Consider the following 18,697-nt stretch of genomic DNA (forward strand, 5'->3'; position numbering starts at 1 on the left):
GGAGCGCTTATCAAAGGACAATAGAGGACTGATGCCTCTGAGAGACTCATTGACATTTGAATGTATGCAGCAGAGTGAGTTATGACTAGATGAAATGGGTATTGCAAAAAGGGCATAAGAAGACAGAGATGAGCGTATGGGTGTGGAGGGAGAGATAAAAGAAGGAGGAGAGGTTGTAGGGAGAATGGGTTGAAGAAAAGGAGAGAATAAGAGGAGAGAGGGAGGCAGTTGTTATCTATGTGCCCTTGTCTTGACTTCCTCTCGAGCCTTTGAAGTGGGCACAAATAAAGAAACAGGCCTGTGTTGGCACATCAGAGGGAGGTTCAGATGTAGTCCATGTTTACCCTGCTGCATGGCTGCCGGCGAACGCCTGCTGGTTTTCAACTGTCCATGGAGCTCTCCATGTACCAGCTCCACTGCTGTGCTGTTAGTGGAGTGTTTATGAGAGATAGCACGTGTCCTTGTATTTCTAATAGAGTGTGATGCCTTTCCAAGTGTGCGCTGGGCTTGGAAAATGGAGCCATCCATCGGATTATGGGAAGACAGCTCTTTCAGAAAGGAGGGCTGCATTAGCATAAGAGGCCAAAAGAAGAGATAGAAGGAGGAAGACAGGAGAGGGGAGAGAGGGCAAAAGAGGGGAGTGGACCACACTTGCCAAGCTGTTTGGGGATAAATCCTGTGGCTGGGATCAAGTATTCTGGGCAGGGATTTGGCCCTGGGTCCACTCAAAGCAAATGGAAAATAACAGGCTGCGACTAAATAGGTGGCAATGTAATGATAGCTCTGTCAAGTCCAGGGGTACAGAGAGAATAAAGGAGCCTAGTGGAGAGAGGGATGAGGAGGGAGGAGTGGCAGGCTGATGGAAGCTGGAAAAGAGGACTAGAAAAAATGTAAGAGGACAAACTGAGTAAAGATAAGCTGATGAAAAGATACACAGCCTTGAAGAAGAGAAAGCAACATCAGGTAAACTAAAGAACTGAGGAAAATGTGGTCCATTTAGTTAAGAAATTGTAAATGATGTGATTCTTTCTTCACCTGTTCAACTGAGTGCCACTTCTATCAAGTGGCACTGCTTGAAAGACACAGTTTGTGATTTGATTGGCTGAACTGGCCCTGTTGTATTCTCACATCACCACTAGATGCTGTCTATGTTACTGCTGTCTGATTGTGTACCAGCTTTGTCCTGACAGAAGAAGACCAGAGAGCACAGGTGAGCCTGAACAAAGGCAGGTGAGGGAGGGGGGAACAGATTTCACATCTGACATCTACTGATAAAAAAATCGAATAAACTTACAGATGGAAGCCTGAACTGCTGCTTTGTTACAAATATGGCATAAGTGCTAAAGTGGCAAGTGCTAAATGTTTGATTTGATGTAAAATGCTGTTTTCATCTGCACTTTGTCATAGGTTTCAATAAAAGATCATTGTCAACCTGGCATTTGAATTCCTCATTTGAATAGCGGCTATTACCTGACTTCATTTAACTATTCCAACAGTAATTCATTTGCAGCTTTGATTTAACACAGGGATAAATCTGGCCAAGCACCTGTAATGTACTATATTAACCCAGGACAATTACCTCTTTTCAAATTTTAAGAATAGGACGGTGCGTGCACCCATTTTTCATCCTCCCACTGCTCAGAAGTTAATTAACAAGGTCATTACACTGTAGTCAATGAGCGCGATGCGAGATGTGTTTTACACGCCATGTTTAATAAGCCCCAATCCTCTCCATCGCAGTATTGGCACTGCTCAAATGACTTTCCAATAATGACAAGCTCTCCCCCAGAGGTAGCATTTCTGTTCTGAAATGGCAGCTACCTGATAAGAAGAAAAGAAATGTGTCAATAAGACAGTTGTTTGTGTCCTCAGTGATCAGTTTTGCTGCTCAAGGGGAATGTACTTGACAAGTGCTTGTGGCTGTCATTGAGAAAAGCCAGATAAAGAAGATATCTGGACAAGGCCCAGAGCTAACAAAGGAAGATGATGCAAACAAAGTCCAGCTTGACTTAAGAAATAGTCATAACAGCACTTGTAGTTCATAAATGTGTGCACATCTAAAATGGTTTCACAAAGGACCCACATTTTCCTAAACTTACCTTTTTGTGTTTTTAATCTTGTTATAATTGTGTAGCTAAAACAAAGCGAGGGAGTGTATTTTGTTTCATGTGTGTGTCTTTCAGTAATCCTACATATTCAGTGTGTCTCCGTCTCCAGAGCTCCACATACTTCCCCCTCACTGCTAAATATACATCAGCATGTCGTAATCCTTCAAATCTGGTTTAAATCCATACACTTTCACCAATGAGAATAATGCAGAATTTTGGACATTTCAGAACTGCCACTGGTTTCCCCTCCAAACACTAAACATAAACCGTAGCGTCCAAATGTATTCTCTACCCATCGCAGTGACATGTTGCTATCACTCCTACTTGCATCCAAACGGAGGTATTCTCTTTTAGCCAGGCGCAGCAGTTTTTTTTTTAAACTTATGTGTGCCACCCATGCAGCGCACTGACATGGCCTCTGCTTGATTGGAGCGGACCACCGGGGCAGAGAGGAACCACCTGTCTGCCCAGCATTACCATATCCCTATTTACCCGCTGTCAGTACCTTCCACCTCGCGCCTGCTAAATGGCACAGGCCTTGAGCTCTGAAAATCCTCTTTTACGTTTCCCTCCGAGCCTCAAAGTACATTCATAAATGCCATGTTGCTCCCTAATAAGTCAATAGCTCCTGCGCGTAGCAATTACTGACAAAACAAGAGCGCTCTGTGGGGAAAGGCCAATTAGTCCGCGGTGGCAGCAGGTAGCAAGCCCGTGCCGTACATTACAATCCTTCATAATGTAATAGCGTAGCGTCGGAGCTAGCGACCGACAGCGGAAGGCTCAAATGACAATAACAGGATCAATAGAAGTGTTATAGCTGCCATAGAAAGCATTGAATACCATGAAAGCACATTCTATTGTCCGGTGCAGTTGTTTATGAGCATGTAATCCATCTCAGATCATAATACTCGCTTAACTACCAAAGCCGCGGGCGATAAATGTAATATCAATACGCACATAACTGCACCAGATGATTTTCAGATAATGTAATGTGAACACTCAACCCAGGAGGCAAAGGCAGAAAAATAGTGTGCATGTGGCAGGCCTGCATTAACCTTTCTGCTCTGCTTAGTCCAAATAATTGCTCTGTTGTGGTTTGGAAGATGAGCCAGAGGAGATGGACAATTCGGAGAAAGAGGAGGCAGAGGGAGGAAATGTCCGCTCGTCTGTGCTGTAAGAGTATCCGGTCGCAAATGAGCAGCAGGTTAAGACACGTGCATCCCACAGACGTAATGGTGAGTTTAAACCTGTAGAATAAAGTAGGATGAACGCAAAACAATACAGATTACTTCGTTTCCGAGCCCAATTATTCAGTTAAGTGTAAGCACAGCACTTACATCAGTGTCAAACAAACACTGGTGTCCCAGAGTCTTCTAAACAATTGTGAAAGTGCGTCCTAAGCCAAAGAAGACAGATGTGGTCTAAAGTTCACGGTGTTGTTTAAATAATAATATGTGTGGAAAGTTCTTGCTGTGTGTTTTGGCAAATCTTTTCGACATTATGCGCTATCATTCAGTACTGCAAATTGGCTCAAAACCTGTATGCATCTTCACAGTTTTGCAGTTAAAAGATTTTCTTTTCACAAGGATCTATAAACCTCAATAGAAACAAATGAAGCCATTGCAGATCTGTGATGTCTATGTAGGCTCACACACAGTGTTTGTCCTCCATTATCATGGGGAAATTAACACAAACCAGTTCAAACAGTATGGCTCTAAAAAACACAAAAAGCTTCATTACTGTCTTTCATACGGCTGAAAGAATAATTGCAAAGGCTGCAATTTTTGAGGAGCCATAATTTTTTCCACACACAACCAAATTTTCAGTCTTATTTGACATAAAACTGCTAACCCTGAAGTTTAGATGTGCACAAACATGTTCTGAAATGTGATTCTTAAACAGAAAGACATATGAACTGAAAAACTAGTCCATTCTTCTGGACGTCTTTAAGATAAGAACTTTGAACAGGATACTATTATTAAAGCAGTAGAGTATGTAACTTTTAGGCAAAAAATAAATTAAATAAAAGCAAGATTTTTCAATTTAGTTGTGTTTATTGCTTTATTGTTTATTTATCTAAAGATGCAACAAATTATTATTTTCTTATCGATTAATCTAATGATTATTTTTTCGTTAATCGACTAATCGTCTGTACAATCACTGGCACCTGTACGGACCATGGTGCTGTGTGCACCTGAACAGTCCACTGAGAAATGGAGTGACAACTTACATTTGGACAAAGTGTTGGATATAGCAGATAGTGCAGACAGTGTGGCACATGCAGAGCTGTGAAGTCTGCCTCACTTTTACAACACAAGGAATCCTTTCTCGTTTCATTTTCTATTCAGCTACACTGTTAACATTATTGCTCATGAGCAGAAAACTCTCTGACGATGATCTTCTGTGTGTGTTTCGCACAAGCGCTGTTGTGCTTTGTGTGGAAATACAGAGCAGATGGTCAGAGCACACCTGTACCTGTTAGAGACTCGGCTCTAAAGATGCATCGACACGTATCCTTACTATGAGTGGGCTTGCATCGCCACAGACCTGACTCTTATTTGCCCCAGAGGTGGGTCTCATCCTGCTTGTTTGCATGAAAATGTTCCTTTGACTGTTGGCATAAAATGTATCTATAAAATGTATCTATCTCTATGGGGAATGCTCCAAAGTGTGGTTTTAACTTTCTATTTCCATGGAATCATGCAGGTGACATACCAACTCCAGAAAGGTACATACTGTACCTTTAAACATAAAATTGATAATTTAATTGCAATCACAATGCTTGTCAGAAAAATCAGACACAGACAAATATTTTGATATTTTCCCCAAATCATTCAGCCCTAGTGTGTCATTCAGTTGTCTTAACAGTTTAGCATTCTGTTCAAAAATCAACTTGTCAGAGTTTACAATTTAGTGAGGAGCCAAAGTGTAGTCAGAGTAATGTGATATTTACAAGGAATTGAAGGGTTATTACTAAAGACCACTTGTTTATGGACTCTTTGACTGATCCTCTCAGAATTATAAAAGAACTGCCTGAGAACAAGTAATAATAATAATAATAATAATAATGGCTTACACTTGTAATGTTCTTTTCAAAGCCTCTCAAAGCGCTACACTATAGTCATTATTCATTCATTTCCACACTTGGTGATGGTAAGTTACTACTGTAGCCACAGCTGCCCTTTCATTCAAAGCATCACAAAAAAGAACATCTTGGCACTTTCTTGTCACTACTTAATGCTGAAGGAGGTTAGCTGGAGTAAGAGTGTGTGAAAATGGACTACGTCAAAGTGCATTGTGCATGTGTGAATCACACTTGGAGTTATCAGGGAGAATGCTAATCGGCATGAAGGGCAAATATTGTACTTATGAGGAAATGTTTGTCCGCGCCAAAAAGGAAAAAGGAACTCATGTTATAAGAAATGGAGTCGGGGCAGAGAGGAGTGGAGGATTCTGGGATTGAATGAGGAAGTAGGCGGGACTACGGGCAGGGCAGAGACCGTTCTTCACTTGCCTAGTGCGCTGACAGCCAACACAAACTTCAGGAGATAGAAAGTCAATAGGGTGGCCCCGCTGAACCACAGAGGAGTGAGGTCACCATATCAAATAATGGAGCTGCATCGATGAACTAACCCTCACTGAGAGTTTGTTTATATATGTACAGTCCCATGCCACCTGATTATCAACTGCATGATTCTTTGCTGATAAAGCCAAGGCTGGAGCATTGCACTATATGGCCGTACCACAATAGAAACTGGATGTTCTTTAGGACTACATAATATATAGGAAAACATAATATGCAGCGGGGTACTTGTGAGACTAGCGGGAGTTAATTAAAAAGACAACATTTTGACACTACACTGAGATTACACAATACAGAATATATTCACATTCACTCACAGAGAGAAATCGTATTAGTTTACATACTGAGGATTTGTAGACCTTGCCTGCATGAAAAAGGGAAAAACATGACATAAAAATGTTAACTAAATTAAAAACAACAACCATAAGAAAGCTATGACCTGACTTTGAAGTCAATGTTTGGAATCAAAAATAATTTGCTGAGAGACATTCGATTTTTTTCTACATCAGTATCTTAAAAAAATACAGGCACCAAAAAAAGAACCATTCAGGAACCGGTATTATTATGTAAATTAGTGACCAACATTGTTAATAAAATACTTCTGAATCCTTGAATTACGTTATAACTATGTTAATGCATATTTTTAAAACATCATACTTGGCTATACCATGTTCATTTATAATTCAAAACAAATGTGCAAGAGAATGAACCAGAGCACACAACTGATCCTCATATGGACTGACACGGGCTTAAGTTTCACTTTCGTTTTCTCTGTATAGGGCACTTTAAATGAAAGGCGCTGAGGATGAGGATTATGGTGAACTTTACGTGGACTCTTTAGGCTGCATTTTTATGCATACACGCTCCATACTGGATATTTACTACACCACATTTATCTGGGAATTACGCTTTTACCAGGGCCGAGAAAGAGGACGATGTTGGCAGAGTTTGGTTCATATTCTATTCATTTCTGTTTGACTTCAACTTTACTTGGACTGTGACTGGATGTAGACTAATTATTAGGTACAAATAAATGGCTTACACGTAAAGCGCTACACTATAGTCATTATTCATTCATTTCCACACTTGGTGATCGGCCCCTCTGACCACCACCTATCATTCGTGCACACAACACTTTCATACTACTCTTGCCTATGGACACAACGACAGAACTTGGTCTGAGCAGGACTCGATCCTCCGACCTTCAGGTTGGGGGACCAACACTCTAACCACTGAGCCACTGTCACCCCAATAACAACTGACTGACTTTGAGTCATTGTGAAGTCTCCGCACTGGAGACTTGATGTGTTTGAGCAAATACAAGTTGCAACTCTGGACACGATGTCTCTTCATCTGTTTCAGCAGTAAGATGACACACTGCACTTTGTTTGGACAGACTATGTTAAAACATGAGTGCTGTTGTGCCATTCATTTGTGCAGAGTGCCACCATGACGTGTGAGCACCTACACTGCTGTTAAATAAGTCAATGTGGTATAGTTATTGGTTAATTGACATGGACATTTAATGCCGAGGAACTGAAAGTTGGCATTAAACAAAGTTTTTTTGTGCTGGTACAGACGTTTTCAGTCTGTGTCGCTACTACATATACCTACACATATCTAGATACCTACGTTACCTACATATAATGACCTGTTTTTACAATTTAACAACCAAATAAAATGCAAAGCAGGAACAGATACAGAATAACATGAAAGCTTATGTAAAGACGACTTCAACTGTTTGCCTCTAGGTTGCTACTTCATCTGTTCATTTAAATGTGAAAAAGAGTAAATTAACCACACCTTTTAAAGAGCAAAATGCCTAGATGTTGAAAAGAAGCAATAAAAACAACAAAGCCTGTCGAGCCTATGCATTGTGCACTGATAGAAATGTCATTTTCCCATTGGAATACATACGTCCCGTTACAGAAATAAAACATTTCACCCTGATTCTACCTCTTGACCTCTAAGGCCGGTTGCATACTACAGGATTTTGAAACTTTCAGTGTCACAAATATCCTTACAGAGATGAGGATATTTGGTAACACAAATGTGAGCATCCACAGCTTGTGTAAAAGTGTTCAGTTGAATGTTTTCTCCTTACTTTGATTTGAATAAACAACTTTGCAAGTCAAGTTTTACAGTTTGTGATGACTTGTTTACAAAGCCCTAGCATGAAGGTTGGACATGATGATAATATTTGAGTGAGCTATTTTAGGCACTGCTGCCAAATTGGTGTTCCTGAATAAACAATTTTGCTTTTCCTGACTTTGCCTATGATTTGACAGATCAAGTGCTTGTGTGCGTGTGTGGGAGGGCTTATGAATTAAGGACAATGCTGGAGGCAATGCACCACCAAAACAAAAACCAGCATTAAGTTGCACAGATACACAAACATGCAACACAACACAATGCGATTTGACTTACTTGCTGGTGATGGTGTGCTGTATCCACTAATAGACAATCCTGGCAGAGCTGGAGGAGACAGGCTTCCCAGCATGTGAGGGAAAAAGTACGAGTAGGTGGGCATTGGGAAGCCATTTAAATGGGGGCCTGGTACTGGGTTGCCCTTCCCAGCCATTGTAGTTCAAGTCCCCCTTAGAGTCAACTAAATCTGATTGCAAAAATACAAATCGTAGAAGCAAATTTAATCCGCCATGGACAAGAGAAGTTATTCCACTGCACACTCCAGGCGTGGAAACTTGAACGCTGTTGTCCTCGCCTTAGATGTCAAACAGTAAAAAAAAAAAAAAAATGTGTTGATTTAGTGAATGTGTGTGTCAAGGGTTGAGTTACTAAGGAAACAAAGATAAAAAAGACACAAGTTCTAAAAGAGGGGGGTGACCAGTGTTTTATCCCCGTCCTTCTCGGGTTTGAAAGGGTCTTATTTGAGAGAGGCGTCAAAGAAAAGGAGCACAGCCATGCCTTATCTCGCAAGATGAAGGAGCAGAGGCAAGTCGAGTCAAGCAGGGGTGGACTTTTGGCTGCAGTCAGGTTCAGGAGTAGTAGATAGTGGTGATAGGGGCGCTAGTGGTTTGCCTTTGAAAGAAAATAAAAGGGGGATTTCAGCCTTCCACTGCAGGGAATGCACCGATCACATGATGCCAAAGCTCTTCTCCTCAGATGGGCCTCCTGCTCGCTCCCGGGCCTAGAAGAGAGAGAGAAAGAGAGAGATCATTTAGTGCTTCAGTGACACGGCAAAGAGATTGTTTCCCTTTGTGCTTAAGAGCTTCAGCAAAACACTTTTTTCTGACGCTAATTAATGGTAATGTCTCATCTGAAATGTTACAAAAACACCCCATCCGCCTTAATTATCTAATGGTGTGATAAAACAGTGAGAAGAGCAGTGGGTGTGTGATGTCTTCTCACCGCTTTGTACGCTCCACACACACGCTCATTAACAGTGACAGAATACATAGAATGTACAGCGGGAGCCAAAACAGCAACGAACAGAGCCCAACACAAAGGAAAAACTTGGATAATTACACCAGCTAGAGGTGTGCCCCAGGGCTCCACTCTGGGGCCACTAGAGATTTCCTCAGCAGAGTTTACTTCCACTTTAACACATACTAAACAAAAGTGATGTTACAAACAGCTCTTGATCATCTTTTATGTTTTCCTCCTAATGACCTTTCAGTGTGTCAGTGATTGCGACAGAAGAGCTGAAAACTATACAAATGTGTCTTTGCATGAACTGTGCAGCTCTGGAATGTGACACTGCAACATGAATCACACCAGGACATCACACATCAACTGCAGTAAATGAAGAAGGGTCAAGGCAGACCTGTCGGCAGCCCGTTTCCACTTGTATGTGTACAAGAGGCATTGAGATGTGACCAATGAGTATTAAGTCTTAAAGAGAAGAAGTTCACTATTAACAACCCAAAGTACGTGTTCATAGATCAGCTAAATAGCTCTTACACTACACAATGTTAAACTTGGGCCATTTTTCCTTTGTGGACTGCTTCAGTCTGGCACATAAATGGTTGTAGCTCAGGAAGGTTGTAGCTCTAGAACCAACCACTTATTACATGGACATGGACATGTTCCAGTATTATAATGGAAGAGCCTCATATTTATTTTGTAAATATACTGAATCAATAAAAAGAAAAGACAATTTTGTTTAGATACAATAACAAAAAAGCCCTCCAAATTGAATCATTAAATGAACAATAAACAGGGATGCATCAATATTTACAAATATATACGGCCTTCATTTGGCTTGATGCATTATGAATCAAAATACCATGCAACATAAATAATATGTTTTGCAATGCACTTATACTGTTGTGTGTTTTTAGGCCATACATGCTGCTACTGTGTGCTGCTGTCTTGTTGCCTCTAAATAATACATGTTGATTATAACGTGCATGTGTACTGATACAACCTTAAACTAAAGTCAACATCACCCTGAGATAATGTGCTGTATCATCTCAACATGATTCTCACATGAATAAAAAGATTGTGAAACACATCCAACAGTGCTGCAGTGTAACAGTGAGACATCTGCTCCCAATAATTCCATAGGGCTCAAGCTCTGTCCAGACGTGACTTCAATATACCTCTGAGTAGAAAAAGCACATGAGCAATAAGTTATGGGAACAGCTTCCCAGGCTTCCCAGTGCATGTGTGGGCGTTGTGCCGTCATTGCTAACCCGACAATACAGTATGTCTTTTAATCACAAAGAGAGCTGATTTTATGGGATTGGCATCTATTAGCTGCCTTATTTTTATTGATTGCTGCCAAAGTGCTTTGAAGTCACCCGGTGGCGATGGGCCAGTGTAAATGGTGGACAAGAATAGCGCGTTGTGGGGAAATGTGCCCTTATATTAGACCAGAGCTTTAATAGCCTTTTTTTTAAAGCCCATGGGAGTTGGATATAGTTTTATTTGCTTATAAAGCCCTCCTCTCCATGACCAGCCGCCTATTAAACTAAAAGAGATCTACTCACAGCAAATGCTTTTAAAGATATTAGTTGCTGTTCTGTCCCATACAAACATTTGTTTAAAAAGCTGATCTATACACAAGTGAATTTGTATCAGATAAGTATTCGCTCTGTCAAAAGCCACATTCAAGTGATTTAAAGCCATTTATATTTTAATGTAACGCCCTGAAGCCACCCAGACTCAGGACCGGCTCTTTGAACGAGGACTACAGCTCGACAAGAAGAACCACAGGCCGGAAATAGGCCACTTCCTTCACCATTATCATTACGACGCCTAGTGTGGGCACCTTTAGAGGCCATTCCCAATGATAAGCTACATCACAAATTACCCAGAGCTTGTACCAGCACTGACTTTGTTGTGGACACTAACACCCACTTCTTTTTATTGATGTTACGGTAAATAGACTCGTGTATGGTAGTTTAGGGAGCAAAACTACAAGGCGGTGGTGTCCCATGTGATGTGCAATTACTCATATCTTTAAAAATATAAATAATAATAAATGGTATAGCAATTTTTGTAAGAATTTATTTCATTTGAGCAGCTCCCCTTTTTCCCTTTTACCCATTTTTTTCACAATTTAGAACTCATTTATCGCAATGCTCAGAAATGACAAGAGTCTCATTAATACAGTCTTTAAAACCTAAAAATTTAAACTAGATTACACAAAAAACAAACAGCCAAGGGCAAAATATACTGTCAAAATTGTGAAAATAGTGATGCATGAAAGTCAGATCATTGCATAATTGCTAGGCCTTTTTGAACTGCTAAACCTACTGCTGTGTAAACAACAAGAGAATGTGAGTGAACACTTATACCATTCCTTTAGCCTCAGATAAGGACATATGATGAACACATACAACCCAAGGCACATCATTATGTAAAAGCCAGTGGATTAGAGACACCCATCATGGACGCGTGACCTTTTAGTGCCACAAATGCAGAGTATATTAATATATCTCTTTTATCTGTGCAGTTCTTATACTTACTACACAACGTATACTGGTGCTAATCTCGGCAACATGCGTCCGACAACGTGCTCTTGAGCAAAGGCAGTCCTATGATGTATGTGTTCTATACAGTAGGCCTGACACTCAAGGTCACTGATATGAAGAAGAAGAAAGAGGACGGCTGACGCTGGCCTTCACAGAGCCTATACCAGAATGAAGATGTGCTTTATATTAACATGCACTGCCTTATGCCCTCTCACACACACATACACACACACAAAACACTTGATCTTTTCATATAGGCTGGTACGTAAACATGAATACTTAACAATGACAACGCAATCTATATGGAATTGACAGGAATAGGTTATAGGTTACAGATGGTATAGAAGAGATCCCTAAGGCTGGAATTTAGCCATTGTCGTACTCGTCTAACAGCCTCTCTGCTGGTGTGTAACGATATAGGGAACTCGTATAGTATGCATTGTGGTAAGATCAACAACAAAAAAAGCACATCTTCCACGGAAAGGCACTTAATCTTTTACATCCAAGAGTAAATATGAACAACAATGTGCGTGGTCAAGCTTGTTTAGATCAACTAAAAATAGCTGAAGGTCAAAGGTGACATAGCATGAGTGATCATAATTGGAAGTGACAGGAAATGGTGAATAAATAATCAGGAAAACGGCAAAGTGGCAGCGTGAGGTCAGAGGTAGAAGGGCGGACAGGGCAGAAAACATGGCCACAGGGGACAGTCTAACATAACACCGGACAGAACAGCTCAGATGTGGACAGAAGCCAAGCACGTCACAAAAGGTGAATGAATACATGTTAAAGCAGAACTAGACTACCACTAATCTAATGTACAAGGAGTGTGTTTGTGTTAATTCCCCATTTGTATTCAAGCATTAACAGCTGGAATATGTCAACAAGGCAGTTAGATCAAACTGTAGCTCTTCATTAATACCCCAGGCCGGGACAAACAGTTGGACCACATAGCAGAATAAAACAATTTGAACATGTTTTTTTTTTTTCCTCTCTCTCTCTCATTCGTTTTTATAGGAACCACATTCATCATATCCACATGAGTAAGAGTCAAACATGCTATTTGACCAATTTAAGAGAAAACCAAAAACCACAATGCCACTGACATAACAATCCACAAACAAAACTAGCCAGGGCAATGCTTCCAAGTGTACTTTTGCTTTACCACAAATTAGCACTAAGTAAAATGAGATGTTTTTGTCTCATGCAGCTCGGTCTCCTGATCTCCTAATGAATGAATCTTTTACCGTGTGAGTGCCTCTGTTGCTAAAGCTCTTGGTTTCATGTATAGCTGCTGGTAAGCACTGCGGCAATGTGTCATGCTTGACAGTCAAGAGGAATGTAAAGCTACTTAAAACTCAACTATAGCTGTATCACAAGTTTATACACACAGTGAAGGCAATGTTCAAGGGCAGGTTTATATAAACTGTATACTTCATTGTCAAGAGTCCATACTAACATAAAGGGCAATAGAAGAACAAGATTGGTATTCTACTAAAACATCTGTGAGATGTACTTAGTTGTTGGTCTGGCACCATATTAACTTTAAACACTACTTGTAATCTAAAATAAGTCTCAAGACGAATGTTACAAAAAACCTTATGTGAAAGGTTATGGCCACGAGTATGTCCACATGTAGCAGCGTGGAGCAGACCCTGACTTCAGGCTGTATGGCTCTGCAGCAGGCACATGAAGAAGTCGCTGGAGCATGACATGTTGAATATTTGATGAAGACAGGAGCAGTACGCTTATACACATCCAACATGAGATGTGATAATGTGTGGAATGTATACAAAGATGTACAAGTATGGACTGTACCAACAAGTGTGCACGTGTTATATAACACAGACATTTGCATGGCATCTCCACGCCCCAGGGATGTGCCACACAGTACACTGCATTTACACTACATAACTACGTCAGGTAGCTCAGTTTTGCATAAATGAATGATCACATGGACGAGCCAATGGAAGAAGACTTGTGGCTAGTATAAGTATTTTAGTAAAAGATGCATTTACTGCAGTAATGACTAAGATACACAGAGGCACAGTCAGAAGTCACACAAAGTCATCCAAGATCCCCTGTCTGAAACATTTGACATTCACAGTGCCCAAAGCTGCCTGGAGGTTAAAAGATAAAATGTGTTAATACCTTTTAAGACGTGCAAAAATAAGTACTAAACACTTTGCATGAAGTCACCGGTTAACCTTAAAATAAAGTCCTCCTGTGCTGCAGAAGACCTCAGCTCCTCTTTTAGCCCACCACTGCACACTTATTCTGCCTCAGTGCTCTTCCACCTGTGTAACACCATCATGCAAACCAAGCTGTGGCTGAGCTCTACTTCTCAATGACAGAGAGAAAGTGCGGCACGAGGACACTAAAGGGTGGTAAGTGCACATCCAGGCCAGTGAGAATCCTTGGACGTCTCACCACAGCCCCCTGCGGGGTGAATCCACTTGTCAGCCAAACCCGGGTGACATTTCTGCCTCACCTCAAAAAGGTCAGCCTTTAATTATCCCAAATGCCAGCGAGCACTGCACCTGCAAAGAATACGTGGCTAAGCGGCAGCGTGCGTGTACATCAGATGGTAGCCTGTCTCCTTCACAGCCACTGAGCGCTACTGTGTGTGAGTGAGCAGAACCGGACCATCTGCCCACCTGCACGCACTCATGCACACACAGCCATAAACACACGTTCAAAGGCCCATTCTGACAGTCACACCCCCACTGCCACCCACAGGCGACCAGTGCCAACCACAGCCCATAAAAGACACATCTAAAGAGGGCTGGCAGCCTGCCCCTTACGTAAAGAGTATCACATGAAGATGTTAAATTTGAGAAGCTTCTACCAAGTACCAAGTGAAAATAGTGTTCTAACAGAATAGGTAAGGCAGACCTATGGACAAATGGCTCAACGCTGCTTCTAAATCTGGGTTATACATGTGACACCAGGTGAACTTTGTTTATCATGGCTCAAAGTTGGTAACCATGAATCAAAGGAAGTTGTGGGGGTAGTGTGATGATAAGGTGCTAAAACAAGTATTTCCGGTGAAAAACTGTTTGGTGACAAAAGTGTGGGTGTAATTGGCAGGGCATTATTTGCAGGTTTTGCCTTCTAGTTACTCACTGCGGTTTTTCAGCTCTGTCAATATTTGCAGGGGGGCCATGGTAACAGAGGGCTGACACCCTCATGACCACACTGACCATACACACAAGCCAACACTGCACCAACCTGCCCAAAGCAAGTGGCACAGACAAAGCACCACAGATCATCTCTCCACCATCATCCTTTTCTGCCATTTTCCAAACTTTACTCCAGCTCTGAGAAAACAGGGCCATCCCTATTGTTTACACAGCTGGCTCCATGGAAAGCATTGCCTAATTTGAAATATGAAGAGAGAGAGGAAACGCGAGAGGTGAAAAAAGAAAAAAATAATGTAATAGATGAAACAATGCAGAAGAGACATTTAAGGTTGTTCTGCGGTGACAGACTAATGCCTCCTGTGGTCAGAGGTCTATAGTGTATGTTGCTCTTTCATGGCTGCCTCCGCTCTCTATTTCTTATTGTAATTTACATAGCTTATTTGGCCTTAGTCTTTGTGTCAGATGCCTATCCTGAAGAAACCCTCTTTGTCTCATTCATTTGAATTATTATAACAAATTCAACTGTAAATCAAATTTATAATAAAGCCAAAATGAAACAGCTTTGATTATTGCATAGAAAAAATCTCCATTGAAGGATTTATAATGATTTCTAAAAAAGCAGGCCATTCATTTTGTTTATGGAAAATGTTGAGAGTGCTTCATTTTAGACAATGCTCTGTTTCATAAAAGGGAGGAGAGCATGCATGTGTGTACGTGGGTATTTACCACATTGTTGGGACTAAAATCTGTACAATTGCTGGGGACGTGCCTTCTTTATGGAGACAAACATCCGGTCCCCATTACGAAAAATATCTGATTGAAAATTTTCTGATAAGCATTGCGATTGTGATTAGATTTGTGATTTCTTTTAACTATATGATTATGGTCAAAGTACTGTTCACATTTTAAATTCATCCTAAAGGATTGACAAATTGACAAATATGCCTATGAACTAACAAAATAATACAAGAAAAACAGAACATGTTTGTACATACCTAAACTACAGGGATAGCAGTTTTTATGCAGAATTAGACAGAATATTTAGTGGTTTGTGCAGGAAATGACGGTCAGAAATTGTGGCCTTTGCGATTTGCCAATTGAATCCATTCAAACTGCGTCTACCCCATCAAACTCCATCTAAATAGGATTTAGGCTTAAGTTAGACAAGTAAGAATTGTAGTTAAAGTATGGATTAGTCTCCAGGAAAGAAATGTAAATCCATGCAATGTCCCCAAGATGCATGGAAACCCAAAGTGTGTGCATGAACGAGGCTACTCCTCCACTCCACAAAGGCCAAACGCAAATCAACTCCACATTTCAGGGCTGGACTCGGACCTCCCCTCTCCTGCATACAGTCAAAACACTCCACCGTCATATTTCATGCACATTTCAGACATGCGTTTCCAGGGAGACATTTAAACTCACTGGGGAAAAGAACACATCTGGCTCTAAAGGATGTTTCTCCATGTCTTTAATCAAGTCCGTGCACTTCAACATATCTCCGTGGTGTAAACTTGGTGCACCCATCCAGGATATGGGTCTAACAATGTGAGGTGAGGTACAGAAGAGCCAGTGACAGGAGGGGCCGATGACGCACTAAAGCGCTGGGCCTCTTCCTGTTTGTGCCGCCACTCGCCTGCAGGAAGATCAAAGAGAAGTGCATCTCCGAGCGGGTGTACCCACTTGAGGAGGACAGTCAACAAGGCTCCACAATGTTAAATGATGTAAGCTTTGTTGTTCTAGTGTGTTTATCAGTGCAAAGTTAAGTAAAATTAAAAGTAAAAGTAAAGTTAAGTAAAGCACAATATATTTCACGATAATGTAAATTAGGGATGGGACAATCAACTTTAATACGGTATACACGGAGGTACATTTTGCATAATCCCCTTAAAAGATCATTGCCATTATGTCATCAGTGCAAAAAAAAGCTACTTACGCATGATGTTCTTTTCCAGATCGTTGTTTTCACTCAACTGAAACTTCATAAATGTTCTTGAAATAACTAAACTCTCAAAAACAAATAAACAAAAGCAACAAAAACAAGTGCAGACATGAGGGTTTTTCACACATTGTTATGACAAAAGAAAATTTACTTAACAAGAATTTCTGTGAATTGGAAAGTACTCGCATAAGTGTTAATTATTTCATTGTACTTGTTATCCAACACAACAATGGGCCTTTCAGTATAGTTTGCCCATAGAGTGTTGGAAATCCCCTGTCAGCTGGTTTGATGATCCTTCTTACACTAGTGTACACACACATCAGCTGACCCAGGGACAGTGCTGAGACTCGGGCTGTCTGCGCACACTCACCCTCCTCTCTTTATGTCACTCACTCCCCCCGCAAGGAGACCACAGACTCCCATGACTAACCACTGGTGCCATCCCAGAGATAAGCAGGCTGCAGTATGTGGGGCAGATCGAGCTCACATGTGCACTGTCCTGTGTTGTTTATAGAAGTCAGTGGTTAGTGGGTCAGGCTGGACAGATGAGTGCCACCATGTGCTGGTCAACATGGCCAGTCTCTTTAGGGCACATACGGTATATGTTAGATCTGTGGTCAGAAGTGTGCAAATCCTCCAGGCATCTGTTGCAACGACATATAGAACAGAACAGCTGGATCCTGTTGACAAGAACAAATATCCCTCATAGAAACTGAGTTCATGACCACAGTGAGTGACCTTATCAGAGTGTCCTTGAATGCATATACCCCCATTGGTAAGTGTGAGGGTTTTTTTCAGCAGAACAAGTGGAAGCGCTGCAAGCAAATCGTGATCAAATAAAAATAGCTATTTCAGCAGATGCAATAAATACATTGCAGGAGTTACAATAATTTCAACACATGGCCGATAAGTTGCACTAAATAATACTGTTTCTTGTTAAATCGTATTATGTCCGACAAAATATTCAATTTTATTCTGAATAAACATGTTCTAAAATACATGCAATGTTTGTATTAGTTTAGCAGTGGATATTTCAGTCTTTTGTCAAATATAAATGCTTGTTAGTTTTAAATAAATACTGTGAATAGAAAAAGAAACTCAAAGCTAAACTTGTCAGATGTTTTTACATTGCCAAAATTGTTCCACCCTAAGATTATGTACTTTGTGCTGTATCCCTTATAACCAGATCAATCAAACATGTACTGAAAATATCAGGCATATTCTTGGCTTCTTTGCAGCAGGCGAGTGCTCTCTAGGAGTCATAAAACTCCCATTTAAAAATGCATGGACTCCATAAGCTGTCAGGCCTATCTATTAACAGTATTATAGTGTGGCCAGCTATAGCACAGACTGCAGCCAGAGAATGCTCTTTCCCATTAGGACAGAGGGAGAGGAGGAGGAACAACAGAAGAATGAAGGCGCACAATTTTCTCCAATGTGACAGTGTTTAGATATGTGCAGGGGCGGACCTGTACATGCTGGTCCTGTTTTAGATGTAGATCTGTAACATATAATCTGTGTGTGTGGTCTGTGTGTCACTGCACCTGAGCACAGGCCTCTGGCTAAGACAAAATGTAATTGATTCAAGTGTTTCAGAGAGATTTTCCTCAATGTCCTTAGGCGCTCACTAGATGACTATTGATTGGTTAATTGATTGATTGGCAACTGGACGACAGTGAGTCAACAACATCATCACTCTTCAAAAGGACAGTGGCAACCCAACCCCTCCACCTCTGAGAATAATCCCCCTCCCCCCAACACACACGCGCAAACACGCACATACTACTGCTGTGAATTACAACCCACGATAATGTCCAGTCCAATAAGGTCCAATCCAAGGAAACAAAACAAAAGCATGTATCATATATTTATTTACAGGTTACAGTATAAATGCTCATTCAACAGCTGCTACAGAAGGATACCTCACACTCCAGTAGTCCAGAGGGTTAAGAATCAATATTAAATTAAAAAAGGCAGTTCAA

The 18,697-nt window shown here is 41.0% G+C and overlaps 1 protein-coding gene across 3 annotated transcripts in view; it reads right to left on the reverse strand.

Annotated features, from left to right (window-relative positions):
• The window catches only part of raraa (retinoic acid receptor, alpha a), a 127,646-nt gene that overhangs the window by 61,107 nt on the left and 47,842 nt on the right, over positions 1 to 18,697 (reverse strand). For all 3 annotated transcript variants that reach the window (XM_033985365.2, XM_033985366.2, XM_055229784.1), the window contains exon 3: positions 8,119 to 8,839. In XM_033985365.2, coding sequence (XP_033841256.1) covers positions 8,119 to 8,272 — 154 coding nt within the window. In that variant the 5' untranslated portion in view covers positions 8,273 to 8,839. The remainder of the gene's footprint in view (positions 1 to 8,118; positions 8,840 to 18,697) is intronic.

The sequence above is a fragment of the Periophthalmus magnuspinnatus genome, chromosome 19 (assembly GCF_009829125.3).
Source record: "Periophthalmus magnuspinnatus isolate fPerMag1 chromosome 19, fPerMag1.2.pri, whole genome shotgun sequence".
In the NCBI taxonomy this organism is placed as follows: Eukaryota; Metazoa; Chordata; class Actinopteri; order Gobiiformes; family Gobiidae; genus Periophthalmus; species Periophthalmus magnuspinnatus.